Below are 14933 nucleotides of genomic sequence, written 5' to 3'. Positions count from 1 at the left end.
TTGCATGCTTTATTATTACCTCGTAGTTAAACAAATGTTTCACATACAATTAAGAAACCTTCTGTCATTTATAGCGTACAATAGTATTGTTTATACACTATACTATTGTAGACAGATTTACCTCATGTTTTAGCTTTGCAATTGTCTTCATGGTGTCAACATCATCATGGACTCCTGTGTGATGAACATAAAAAAAAGCAGGAAAGAAGTTTGGCAACAACACAAACTACTGTCTGAACTGAATGTATTCTTTTACAAGGAATACTTATGTGTTTGCATGTGCGTTCACCTGAGGTGGCGGAGTCAGGGCTGGGTAGAAAGGTTTGAGTTGGACTGGGAGAAAAATCAAACCTCTGAGCCGAACCGTTGTGGTTTTCTGTCTCGATCCCGTCAACAAACCTGAGGACAGACAGCAGGAGGGAAATTTATTCTGAATTAAGTCAGTTTTGTTAGAATATCTACAGAAAGTGATAGTTTTACTTCTCAAATGTTAGATCATTGTTTGTCAGGGTACCATGATGTAGTATCTGAACAATGACTCCCTGAAATGCTCCCAGACTCTCTTCACTGAGGCATTATGAGAGAAGATCCACCAGGTGGCAGCAGACTATAAAAGATAGATCTACCCTATAGCACACAGTAACGAAATATTCACTCTGTTGTGCAAATTATAGACACCCAAGCCAAATATAGGAGCACACATATAGGAGCACACATGCCCCATGACACTCTACAGTATATATGCACACAAGCTTAAATTGGATTAGAAAAAGTAAACTACTGTAAATGTACTGTAATAATAAGCTAATTGCAAGAAGCACTTTAAAGTTTCTTACTAAAGACCTAATATAGCACTACACTGCTGTCTCATCTAAATTTACACACCCAGCCTTGTCAGCAGTGGGACCGAACAGCCTGTTATCATGGTGGAGTTACAACAAAAGTTCATCTGAGGCTGGATGCTCAGTAAATATCATGTTCAAACTGTATTATTTTCAGTTTGAGTAAGTAACAGATTGCACAGATGATGGCGCAACACTGGGATCAGAGAAACTGCTTACATGTGACATGTTTAATGTGCTGCAAAACTGTAATCACTTGCAGTTATTGGTGATTAAGAAGAAGTTGAAAGCAAATATGTTTGCATTTTGGCCAGTTTAAAGTTAATGGGACATATTTGTACATTCATTTAACAGTATGTATTGCATTTGTATAATTTGTCCCTCTTCTCCTCTTTACAGTCAAATATTTAGAAGGATGTCTAAACTATTTAAATGCACTTGTAGAAAGAGAAGATGAAAATAGAAGTGAGTTGTCACAGGTGCTAAAATTGAGGATGCAGCTGTAGTGTAATATTTTAGAAAACCCTGAAAGAACAGTTATTTCTTACTATATTTATTAGGATAACTTTTTGTTATCCTAATGTGTGGGTTTGTAAATATACTGAGCTGTATTATGTTAATATAGTGGTGAAAATCCCTAGTCAGAGACTTCTCTCTGATAAAAGCTCCAAGATGAAGAGCTCTCTCTTCCTTTTTCACTGATGACAATCTTTGAATCATTCTCCTTCAGAGATGACACTCATTCAGTCATCCACCTTAGATTACATCATGTCTGAATATATAATCACTGTATGTATCAATGATAAGTGTTAAAATGACTGACAATCAATCAATATATATATATATATATATATATATATATATAATCAATGGTAATTCATGTCTGCATGTACCTTGTATGATGTAGTTAGAAGGGTGATGTGCCCATGTATGAATGTATGGTAATGCCACATGTTGTGGGCATCTCTGTGGGATTTGACCAAGGGCTAGTCCAGCCCTGGATACCACCCAGGGGATAGTAACCCTCTTAAAAATGCTGAGTAAGATTTTATTACACGATTAAAGTGGTAGTTTTGGAAGATACTGGTGTAATGTAATCTGGGACAGATGCAAAGCAAGGCTTGACCCGTGTCCTGATTCATGCATTTGTTGCCTGCACTTTTTATGCTGCCTCAATAAATGCACCCTGCTTGCACCTCGCTGTCTTCAGTTAAAGTTTTTGACTCCAGACTTTGATTTTCTACTGACTATTTTTGATATGTTTGAGCCTGATGCAGCATCACAGATTCAGACATGAGGTTTATGTTGTTTACCCCCAACACAACAGAGTATCTTTTGGGGAAGACTTTTCAGCATCCCTGATAAATGACCTAAGACCTGAAGGGAAGAATTAGGTAGGAAATTGAATAAGGGTTGCAACTGAAGTGTACTAAGCTAATGAAAACGTGTTACATAGTTTTAAAAAAAAAAGAGCAAATGAGGCATTTAACACATTTTCGGCGTGGGAGTAAATAACTAACTATCTCCCTTTGGTGTTGACTTTGGACTTATGTTAATGGTAATGCATTGCTATAGAAAACCCACGACCCAGGTAAATCAAAATATTTTAGCACAGTAAAAAAGGATTTTTTGTCTATTTTCTACTGAACTCAGACTAAGAAAGTGCAGAAACATGTGACAGACTTCTTGCACCTGCCTTCAAATTCATCATTACAGAGATGGTGGAAGTGCAACCCAGCTGTCCACAGGCAGCAGGTTAAAGGTCGTGCTCAGAGACAGCAGATGATGGGCTGTTGGAGAGGAGCTGCACACACCTGCATAACAATCAGCAGCCTCATTCACACACATCTGTAAATGACTGCAACTTCTCATACACACTCCCACCTGCACACACAGGAAAGTAAGGCTTTAAGCCAGTCGTGATACAACTGATGAGTTTTAAGAGGTTAATGTGATTTTTTTTATTATTGTTATTTAAAATCCAGATTTAAATAAAATTGTAAAACAAAATTGAGAGGAAGTGAATCATGTAAATGTGTATGTAGGCAAGAGGAAGTTAAACCCAATTAAACCCCACTTTAAGAAGACTCACTAAGATCCTAGATTTTATTGTGAAAGAGTGAAGACCTGTTGGTGTGCGCCTCTTTTTCCCCCCATCACAAAAACACAGTCTATTTGCACCCTTGCATGGCTGTACAAAAATAAACCGACGCTACCATGTCTCCAGGGACTTCATGCAGATTAGCTGGTAGATGCATTTATGAACAGTGTCAGAAGTCAAAAGGAATTAATGTTGAATTCTCACTGAGGATGGCTTATCACTTAATAAGCTCTTCCAGGCGTAGCTATCACTGAGTACCCAGTAAATAGCTCCCTACCGAGGGCTGAGGTCCGTCTGCAGGCAGCTGAAGCTCACCACAGGGATCTGCAGGCTGGTGGGCCGGGTGTGATCACTCGGTCTGAAAGGTCTCGGTGGCAAGAGCGGGGAGCGTAGAGGGGAGCGCAGGGGGGAGCGCAGACCTCGGCCTAGCCTTCCCAGGGAAGGTATCTTGGGGAGAGGAGAGTGTTCCCCGTCTGAGCCCGATCCCTCCTCGTCCTCCTTAATGGAGGGAAGTTTCTTCATGATTCCTCCATTGCTCTCACAGTCTGCCTGAAGAATAGAAATGATCACATGACATTTTTTTTTTTTTATGACAGAGAAACACTGGCTTAAATGCAAACTACTGTGACTTTAAGATGTTAAACACAACATCAAAAAAGGAAAACATCAATTTTATTTCATTCTAGTGTCTGTTTCAGTGTCCATCTGCTGTGTGTGTGTGTGTTTGTGCTTGATTACATGAGTGCAGCCAGTCATTCTGGAGTGGAGGAAAGTCCCACCAGCTGCAACCTCTTTAAACACTCACTTCTACTCTGCCAGTTTACAGACTGTCAGTTTCCCCACTTTCCAGCCAAACTAACTGGAACAAATAGCTGTCTGCTATCCAGCATCCAGTTCACTAGCCTGCAACCCTCATTCACTCTGGGTTCTGTTGCAGATTTGCTGCTCCACCTCCAAACCTCTTCTTACTTGGATTCTCCCTCCTACACATCTGCCACTGGACCCAGAGCCAGCTCAACTCTTACATCTTGCCTGCAACTAGCCTTCCTTCTTTGGGTTCTCCTTTGTAGTTTACTAGTAAAGTCAACAAATTTGAAGGATTTATAATGATAATTAAATGTCTCTTTGCACATGAATGCACATTTGAGGACGGAAGAGATTCTTTATCATTGCATGAAACATCATGCAGCATGATTTACTGGTATTGCATGTGAGTAAATATCATTTAGAGGATATTTAGCTTTTTATTTTTATTTTTTTAGCCTTCATTTAGTCTATTTTATATTATACGGTTGGGGTTTTTTGCATGTCAAACCACTTGAGTGAACAGAATCAGCAATGTGAGCTTTTGTGGATGCTGCCACTTTGCTTTATGACCAGATGGGGGCACTGCTGATTAACTTGAGGGAACAGTGGCCATTCACAGCTGCATTAGCGCTGATGTCCATTCAGTTTATCAACAGAACTGCAAAGGAGCATTCTCATTCAAAAGCAAGCAAGCATTGAAATCACTGATTGTCACTCTTCCTGAAGAAAGAATGGTCTTTTTTCATGTTTCCAACTCACACACACACACACACAAAAGTTGCATCAAATAAATGTTTACAAGTTCAATTCCTGCAGCCGGCATGTTGCAAGCAGTGGCTACACATGCTTTTATTTGAAATGATTTTTTTAATTTTGGAAGGTTGTTGGTTGTGTTTTTTTGCACATTTTTTCTCAAAGCTGATTAAAATGCCTCATTCTTCCGTTCTTCTCATCTTTTACCCCCCTTCACCACCACCCTTCCCCTCTGTTTGTTGTCTTCTCCATCCAGTCTTTAGCTCACGTGCCCGGGTGATATTTTTAGATCACAGTGGTTTAATTTTAGCAGAGGTTTGCCTGGAGGGAACAGAGCGGAGAAGGAACTGTTTGGAATTGTGTCTCTGTATTTATGTGTGTTTTGACTGCAGCACGTGCCATCTCGATATGCAGCTTTAAGCAGTTATGTGTGTTGTGTTTGCAGGTGTAGATGCATGTATTCCCTGAGAGACATAAAGCTTGTTGACATATGGACACCGTGCATGTGTGGGTTGGTTGGAGCATGGCCAGCAGCAGTACTGTCCTGTATGTCCAGGGTGAACTCTACATCTTTCAGCAAGGACAAATATATTTGATGGGAGTGTGACGATGCATGTGTGAACGTCTGTAGGGATCTCCAGTGAATCTGCATGCACAGTCATAGTGTATCAAATTTCTGGGTAGTCTCCAGGAAAAGAATCTCATGTCTTTAGACCTGAAGAAAGCATGAGTGAGTGTTGGCACGTGAATGCAAATATTAGTGAGGTTGTTCCTCTTACTTCCCCTGCCACTTTCCTTCAACTTGATGTTTGCTCATCTCATCTCCATCTGGTTGTTGCTCTATTTTTATCCAGTTAGGGATGACCCTGCCCCTCCCCCACCGGCTGACAGCCCTATTTTTAGTCCCTCGCTGCTGTTGGTTAAGGATTCACAACTGTCTTTGCTGCATGTGCATGCATATGTTGTTTTTTAACATGTCAAGATAAACATGCAAACCAGGATTTACTCGATTTTTCGAAATTATTGCAGATTCAAAGCTGCAAAGTCTGCTTTTCTTTACAGCTTCTGATTGTTCTGCCTCAACTTCATGTGCTGCACATTGAAGAGATTTAACTTAAAAAAGTGAAACTAGATTTTTTTTTGTTTGAGTAAGCTCCTGTACACAGATGGATCCAGACCAGAAGACCGATAGCACTCACTGGTAGATGTGAAAGTGAAGCTAGGAGACCAGCTCAGCTGGCATGAAATGGGTATAGAGCAGAAAGAGCATCCAGGCAGAAATTAGTCCATTTCAACCTGGTTGGGGCTTACGCTTGAGGTTTATAGCAAAACAATAAAATTATGTGGAAAAAAGAACACTTTTAAGTTTCTGACATAATAAAAATCATCTGGTCCTTACCAGGTCATGACCCAAAATGAGTGAAACAACAGAGCAATTATCCCGAAAACAGCTACAAATCTACAAAAGAATGACTGAAGAAGGGAAGAATTAAGGTGTTGCAATGATCGAGTTAAAGACCTTCAATATTTTTAAAATGTGAAAGACTGTAAGAGAGCAGGTTTATTAGCATGGGAGTCAAAATAAGCCCCTATCATCTTGCTTTTATTATTGTCAGTGTTTAATATTGTTTTCAATTATTCTGTTTTAATTGTTTCATTTCATGTTCTTTTTTGCTCTGTAAAACAGTTTGGGTTGCTCTCATGCATTAAATAAAGGCCTGAAGAAATAAAGTTGAGTTGAGTTGAATATAACCTAAATCTGTATTTTTTAATAAACAACAAGGTGACGACAAGCATTACAGATGTATTTGTTCAATAGAACCAATGTAACATGACATGACTAATCGGTGTGTGAAAAATAAATTTTATGTGCGATAAAGGACTTTGCATTTGTATCAATTAGCTTCTTTTCCCAAAGTTACTGTTTGTTAATATTCTTTAAGAATCCAGTGGTGGTGTGCATTTAAATGCCACAGATGCTTTGACTGTAGTATTTCTATTTCTATTTTTTTAAATTGAGACTATGATTAAAACTTAGAAATTCTGCAAAAACAATTGTTTTTGACATTGGATTTGGCTCGAAGATGTTATTTATTCATAAATACAGTAAATAAAGAACAACCACACTAGACCAAAGTTATGTAACAGAAAATTTAAATAAAAGCCGCAAACAGTCATAATAGCAAACATACGCCATGAAATAAAAGTTAAAACACTATCAAAACAGCACTATATTACAAATAAAACTATATAAAAAAAACAAAAACAAATTATAAATAACTAAGATCAACATCTTACACGGTGCTAAAAGCCAGAAGATGGGTCTTAAGCTTTAAAGTCCAACAATGTAGAGGCCTGTCTAATGTGGAGGGGACATCATTCCACAGATTTGATGCTGCAACAGAGAAAGTGTGATTCCTCTGAATCAGGAGCAGCTTATCAGCTGACCTAAGGTGGCAAGCTGGTGAATAGGGCTGCATTTAATGGTTTCCAGACACACAAATATCCCTGAATTTCGCACATTAATTCTAACCACATTTAAGAATGAACCTTCTGGACATTAGTCAGTGATATCTGCTGATGTGTTGTACATGAACTTGTGTCTTATCTTGGCCACCCCATTAAAATATTCTGGATATGCCACTGCGCCAAACCTCAATGAACTAAAAGTTGTAAAGTGGGCAAAAATTCCTCCTCAATGATGTGAGGCCCAGATAAACGTAGCAGAGAGAATGATTATTTCAAGGTCTGAGTTACTGAATCACTGGGTGATTTTCACTCACTGCTTTTTTATTTTGGTAATATGTTATGTGCTACTCATCAACAGAGGTCATATTCACCTGATTTCAACACCACTTTCTTTTTAGTTTAATCTTGTATAATTTAACATACATGACTATCAGCATAATAGTTTAGCTTTTATTGTTCAAAAGCACCACATGTGGCACATTTATCCACCAGCTGGTTAAGTTTAAATTCAGTGTTTTTGTTATTTTTATGTGTAATGTTTTGTTTTTGAGAGTTTCAAGCAGTATAATGTAACTGCTATATAAAAGCAACTGGAAACATACAGGTTTCTAATATTGTACTTACCAATGTCTGTGTTCTTTCAGAGTTTACTGGTCAGTGAAAGAGAAATGGATTTTTTTTTAAATGCACAAGCCAGGATTTATTTTAATTTCTTTTTTTTATGATGCAACTCTTTGAATACTGCTCTAATTAACAAGCTTACTCACAGAGAAAATGTGACTTAGCTATTTTCCACATAAGCTGGTTATTCATGTGTACACTACAGCTGAGATCCATCTGTAAATCCCTGGCATGTGAATCGCCAGCGCCCAGCTCGTGTCTTTATCTGTTGGCTGAATCTCAAGCAGAAGCAGACGATTCTTCTTCACCCAGTCCAGATGGCTAATCCTTCCCATGTGCAAAGCCATTGCGTAAAAATTTGGGGAAGAGGAGGTCAAAACACTGAGACAAGTCTACAAACACAGACAACTCATTGAGTGGGTATTCAGAAGATGATGATTCATCTCCAGTAGAAGTGATATCATTCATAATCCCACTTAGACCCCTAAGCAGCTGTATACAGGCACAACACATGATTTCAATCATTAGCAGTTATTTCACTAATTTGCTTTTTTGGCTGATTGATCATGCTCAATGTGTGTGAGCTGTTGAAGCTCCTGACATTAACAGGTGGCTTGGATGCACATGGAAACTAATATCAGTGTTGCACCGGAATGTTGTGAAGATGGAGTTGAGGTTAATGATAAATCTCTCCAACGGCCACGTGTGCTCATGAGCTTTGCATAGTGGTTCAAAATTAGTCTCCTCTGTATGTCTTAGAAGCAGCTGATGTTATTTGTGCATCTGATTGGGATGCCTCAGAGCATGTTTGACTGGGAGAGGACCCCTGAGCAAGCCAAGAACATGCCTTCCCATCTGGCAGTGAACATGTTGGTATTCCCCTGAAGGAAATGGATAATGTTGCTGGAGAAAAGGATGCAAGTTTAAACTACTTTACTCAGGCTCCTTCCATGTTATAGGCTTAATTTGTCCTTTCTTTTACCCAATCATGGATTTCTTTTTCTTGACTATTAACCTATAATAAACACAATTTATTACATCTACTGACTAGTAGCAACTCTTAATCATATAGACTGGCCCTTTACTTGACATCAACTCCCATTTTATCACCTGAGTTAAGTCAACCATTGCTGTACCTCAGCGTTGTGTCCTTCTCGGAGGTTGTACGTCAGGTCATGTTGGATCTCAGTAATGAACTTCTGGGCGTAGTCAGGATAGAGGCAGAGAACCTCACGGAGCCCTTTGAGGCTGATGTACTGAAGGTCACAGTAAGTAAGAGCCTTCACGCAGGCATTGGTCTTTATCACTTCCTCCTGGGTCAGACAGTCAGAGCCGATCAGGTCACCCCGTCCTAAAAAGCAGAGATGCAAGAAGTTGAAGAACATCTGAAACAGAGAGGATATTCTGCTACATAGCCAACACTTTTAAGGTACATTTCACTTATTTAAAGAGCACATCTCCCCAGATTATGATATGCAGTGATACAGAATTTTAAAAAATTCAGTGCTTTGATCAGTAACAGGTGGACAGGATTCATACAACATCTGTTTGAGCTGAAAGGAGGGCATTCATTGCTAGACAATTTCATTGGAATTTTGCAGTTTAAATTGAGTTTTTCAAATGTAACGCTGGAGCTTAATTGCAGGCCTGAAATTTCTATCTTACCGCTTCCACCAGTGCTTGTAAATCGAAATTGGCAATGCCAAAACAATTTAGCTTTTGCATGTGCACACATGTGTGAAGAGACAGGCGGGAAAAATTATAACAAAAAAGATAACCCATACGTGTTTTATATTTCTGTGTTTATGCACGTGAATGAAATCCAGAGTGATGCCTATAGGAAAAATGTGTTTGTAGTTGCATGTGTGCATAACTATGTTTCTGGGAAAGCACAGGAGGAGAAGAAGAGAGTGCATGTGCTTCTCCTTGTTTCAGTATTCACACGCATGTGCACAACCAACATGCTAATGAGTTCAGCATCTATCCTCGGCGGGAAGCAGTTATTTCATTATTTAGTTGGCTCATTGATATGAAAAACAGTGTTGCTAATTTGCTGCCTCAGCTTTATACAGACCTGAAACGAATCCAGGGCTGATGTGAGCCTCTTTCTGCAGTCTGTTTTATCCGTGTTGTGCTGAACTGAAGGAATGTCAGTGTATGGGTAGTGGGACATGACTCTGGAGAGGTCCACTCTCTGGTGAACGATGTTGACACAGGTTTGTGGTTCCAGCTGGCTGATCAGCCTGCCAGTTCAAGTTAGAGGATGAAATTGCAGATATGTGCATAATTGTGACAAGAAACGCCTTTGGTTGTTGGTTTAAGTTTAAGGCTTTTAGCTTCGTTCATCTTTTTGTTTTGGTTTTCTAGCTTGCAGCAGCTTCATATGATGGCAGGATGAAAATATTCCTCTGTTTGTCAGCTGGATGTTTGTAAAAGTTATTACATTGTTAGGGAACATAACAAAAATTCCACCATGTGTCCAGCTTACCCAAAAACATAATGACTCAGTCCTTTCATTCATGCGTTTGTAATAATTGTGGATTTTTCATTTGTGTTTAACTGTCTTATCAATTCCTGATGGGGTGTTTATCCACAGGAGCAGTTTAATCTAGAGATGATTGCAGTTCGGTGAGCTCTGGGCCTTTTTTTTTTATTATGGTCTTATCTGGTCCTCTATTAAATGTTGGATTTCTAATAACTTCATCAGGGTTAAATGTCTTTAGCTTCCCTTAGATCTTGCAACCTTTACTTTTTTATTTTATTGTTGATTTCCCACCTGTTTTTAATAAATTTTGTCATATTTTGGTAATAATTAGTGAATATCAGGCACCTTCACATACATTTACAAGTACCACTTTCCTTTAAGAAATGTATCTAGCATGTATTTCTTTTCATATAGGTAGTAAATTTGCCTTGATTTAATATTCATTACTTAGCTTAATTTGTACATTTGGCTACATCTTCCCTAATGTTATATGGGGCGTGGTACTTTTTCCTTAGATTACAATACTTTTCAGGATTATTTAGTTAAACCTACCTATATGCCTACTTAACAGCTGGTGTAGATCCTTTCTGTTTTAAGTTATATATCCCTCAAAGTAAACGATGAGTTCAGGGATTACACAAACATGTACATTTCAAATCAAGCTGGATCCCCTTTGCCACATCTGGACCATCTGAACCATCTTCTTGAAGCAGGGGCTCAACTTAAACAGAAGCTAAACTTTATTTCTGATTTTGCAGTTTAAGGAGGTTTTGATGACTGAGCTTCAGCTGTAACCTCTTAGGACGGATATCTGACACCACACAGAATGATTGCTCTTTTTTTTTCCCTTGCTGTGCACCTTTATCCATTCTGACAGAAGCACATTCGAGCTTCATCTTATTACATTTGGCAATAGTGTTGTTTTTTGAGTCACTTTTCTGCCAAAATCTAGGAGGGCTTCTTTGATTTAGCGTCCACAACAGAGAAGACCTTCAAGATTCAGGTAGAAAAATGACTCGCTTAAGCTGCGGGTCCATAAAGAGGCTTGATCCTGTTTGCTTCCCTTGGGAAAACAAAACTGATGCGCTTGGTTTTTAAAACTTGGGTGAAATGGGTGCTGTCCATGGTGCTGAAGCTCAGTTTTTGTTTACGAGTCATTAGAAATGACCCATTGTGGGTTTCTGAAAACTATCATGTTCTAATCAAAATTAATACAGAGAGCCAGCTGAACATTTTCTTTACCCAAAATGGCAAGCACAGTGCTGTCCTTCAGCACTTCCATGGAGCCGGAGCATACAAAGTAGATAGCCTGGAGAGCATCACCCTGCCGGATGAGGAACTCTCCTGGAGCGCAAAAGGACGTCTTGATGATTAAGGAGAGGGAACGCAGACACCCCCTGCTGGCTGATTCGAACAGCGGAAGCTGCAGCAGCTCGTTATTCAGGTGCATTGCTATGTCAGCTCTCAGCTCGTCTGGGAAGTCCTTCAGCAGCTGAAAAAAGAAAGGAAAGTAAAACTGCAACTGTTGCTGTAAATCCTTTCCTTTCTTCTTTCAATATCTGAATGTGGCTGTGTAGGAAGGTGACAGCACAATAAAACCTTTCACCTTCCCACATAATCACAACCAACTCATACATGCAAATCAAACAGTTTTAAAGGTTTCAATTACATGATTTTCACACATTTACACCAATAGCAAAAGCTCTGCAGACAAACTAGTGTAAGCTAAAGGAAAGCTCTGCAAGTAAAAGTTGAGGGTTATTACTTTATGGTATTAGTGTCTGTCTACCATCATGTTATCTTCAAGAGTGACAACCAAGAGAGAATTCAGTGTTTATCAGGTCATTAATCTGTTAAATTAAGTCAGCTGCTCTAGCATGACAGAACTCAAAACAAAACCCAAATCCTCTCAGTGACGTTGCTCCAGGCTGCCTGGAAGGCAAGGTGCCAGATTTGTACTTTGAACCAAACTCATCCCATTCAAACCAGCATGTTCAATCTAAACTATAGAAGTTAAATGAGCTAGAAATTTCAGAAAGTGGTGACATTTAAAAAAAATTCACTATTTCTCAATTAAGACTGTCAACCTGGCAAGGTAAATTAGTAAATAACAAAACTACAGTCAATCCCTCCCACCTCGCTGACATCGATACCGTTGTTGACGGACCAGGTCGTTTGGAAACACTCCATCATACGCTGCTCCAGAGCTTTGGGTAACCGGTGCACACGGATGAAGTCCTTCAGGTCTTTGGTGCGGGTGTGGTAGAGGGAACGGCGTGAGTACATCCTCTGGATGATGGCAGTCACGTTACCAAAAACTACAGCATGCATTAATGCTACAAAGGGGAGAAAAACAAAGATACAGAGTTTTCAAGTTCAGGGACTTGGTGAGTTTCCGGGATGTTAATGTATACAGAAACCAACAATAAGATTGGGCAATGGTTGCAAAAACTGCTTGAATGTAAAGATTTTGCCCACCTCCGATCAGCATGGTACAAATGGAGAAGATCTTCTCAGAGTCCGTGTTGGCTGAAACGTTGCCGAAGCCCACGCTGGTCAGACTGCTCAAAGCGAAGTACAGCGATGTCACATAGGAGCTCCTGACGGACGGCCCTCCGTTTAGCGTCATCCCTGAGCCGTTCAGACTCCTTGATCTTGTTCTGCTGCTGTTCCACTGACTTGAGCTCATTAAACCGCTCCCATTCAGCGACTCCAAGCTCGAGCCGTTCCACTGGCTGTAGTTGGCCAGCCCTGCTGCCACGGCGCCTTGAGGGGACTCAGAGACTCCCAGCAGAGAAGTCAACGGTGTCAGGAAATATGGAGTTCCCAAGCGTTTGGCCAGTTCATGGAGCCAGCCTGGTGGGGGAATAAGTTAGTCAGCTTTATGAGAACACACCTATATATTGTTATATGATGGTAGAAGGTTTTATTAGCTGAAGTAGAGCAAAGTAATAACTGCAGTATTGGAGAAGGTTAGACACAGAATTTACCCTAACATTTAAGTTATTACTATTTCTAATTTGCTGATTGATTTGGCTATATTTAATATTTTTTGCATCAATACTTTTCAAATGAATTTATTTATAATTTAATGGGCTGCACAGTGGTGCGGTGGTTAGCACCCCAGCCTCACAGCAAGAAGGTTGCTGGTTCGTATCTCGGCTGGTGGGAGGTTTAAACCTTGAGGGCGGTGTGTGGAGTTTGCATGTTCTCCCTGTGTATGCGTGGGTTCTCTCTGGGTACTCCGGCTTCCTCCCACCGTCCAAAGACATGCATGTTAGGCTAATTGATGACTCTAAATTCTCCCTAGGAGTGTAAATGGTTGTTTGTCCCCTATGTGTTGGCCCTGAGATGGACTGGTGACCTGTCCAGGGTGTACCCTGCCTCTCACTTGTTAATGCTGGGGTAGGCTCCAGCTTACCCGCGACCCTTAATGGACTAAGCGGTACAGAGAATGAATGAATGTATTCATATTTAAAACTGGTTATCTTTTTAGAATAGGTTGCATGGCTTAGAAACTCATTTGTTTTTATCTTAAAGGGACCATCTCCAAAAATGAGTGTATTTTTTTGGGATGGATGATCATAAAAACTCAGGTTTGCCTGCGGAAAGGAAGCTTTACCGCAATGGTTTTTTCCACAAACTTTGAGAGAGGAAAAAAACTCCATCTTTTGACCAAAGCAATAGTACTTGTGGTGACCTGTAATTTCATCAGAGCAGATGAGAAGAAGTTTTGGCTTAGATTGAGAGTTTTTGATATGAATGGGAAAAGATAGCTTTGAAAAGCTTCTTCTGTGTGAATGCATGGTGTGTTACATCACTGCTGAATAGTTTTCTGATCTCTGCTGTAGCACAACCTAATTCATACAAAGAAATGTACCACCAAAATCAACCCGATCTTAGGGTAGAATGTGTAATAGCTATGTTGGTTCAAAGTGCATTAAATTTTCTTTTGTCTTTACGAAGATGCAGCTTAAATTATAATATACAAGCCAAAACATGTGATGATGTTTAACTGCTGTATTTCTACATGAAGATGCCATTTACCTGTGTTCTCATGCTAAGAAATAATGACTTAATATATGGAATATGTAAACAAAATTGGTGAACACATTTTGTTAATGTCTGTATAAAGCATGGCAGTAGGATTCTAATGAAGCTTTAGATCAAACTTAAGGTAGCTAAAGCACATCTACTTTTTGTTATTTGTTGTTGGAGTTCTTTGATTTTCATTTAGTGCCACGAATATACTAAAATAGTGCATCTGTTTAAGAATTTTAATGACAGTAGGCTCCTGACACCGTCTTATCCATATCTATGGGTGGCTCAGGTGTTGAAGAGGCGGTGTGTCTGGGTTCTCTGTAATATCTTTTCTCCCAGGCAAAAAATGACATAGTGAATGGGTTTAAGGCACCTCTTGCAGAGCTAGAAAGGAACCATCAATGCTAGAAGGTACACGCAGGTTTTGGATCAGCACAGGTTCTCATAAATTTCAGGAAAACTATCCTAATCTACAAACTGTATCTATAATGACATCGTGTGTTTATAGTAAGAGAGTCCAGGAGATGGACTAGACTTTCACCAATTAAAACATTTGGAAACATCAAAATACAGCAAAGATGATCTGGAACAATTAAGCGACTAAAATCCTACATCAGGTTAGAAAGAGACAATGTTTCTCTCCAAAAGGTCCAACCTCTGGTTTCCTCAGCTTCCAAGTGTTTATGGACTGTTGTTAACCCGTTGATGCACAGTGTTCACTGGAGTGGAAACCTTTCTAAAGGCTGTTTTCCAGTATATCCATGGGTCTGGATGCTACATTTGCAAATTAGCCACTTCATCTGACATGCGTGAG

At 39.6% G+C, this 14933-nt stretch overlaps 1 protein-coding gene across 2 annotated transcripts in view; it reads right to left on the bottom strand.

Annotated features, from left to right (window-relative positions):
* The window catches only part of LOC121635877 (potassium voltage-gated channel subfamily H member 3-like), a 41216-nt gene that overhangs the window by 949 nt on the left and 25334 nt on the right, over positions 1-14933 (bottom strand). Inside the window, exons 8-14 of one of the 2 annotated variants that reach the window (XM_041979245.1) lie at positions 12557-12934; positions 12215-12414; positions 11321-11570; positions 8730-8944; positions 3221-3492; positions 290-399; positions 122-174 (exon numbers count right to left, since the gene is read on the bottom strand). In XM_041979245.1, coding sequence (XP_041835179.1) covers positions 122-174; positions 290-399; positions 3221-3492; positions 8730-8944; positions 11321-11570; positions 12215-12414; positions 12557-12934 — 1478 coding nt within the window. Of the gene's footprint in view, positions 1-121; positions 175-289; positions 400-3220; positions 3493-8729; positions 8945-11320; positions 11571-12214; positions 12415-12556; positions 12935-14933 lie in introns of those variants that run through there. The other variant, XM_041979247.1, reaches the window with a different exon arrangement.

The sequence above is a fragment of the Melanotaenia boesemani genome, chromosome 24, assembly GCF_017639745.1.
Source record: "Melanotaenia boesemani isolate fMelBoe1 chromosome 24, fMelBoe1.pri, whole genome shotgun sequence".
NCBI lineage: Eukaryota > Metazoa > Chordata > Actinopteri > Atheriniformes > Melanotaeniidae > Melanotaenia > Melanotaenia boesemani.
This window is presented reverse-complemented; position numbering and strand designations above follow the sequence as displayed.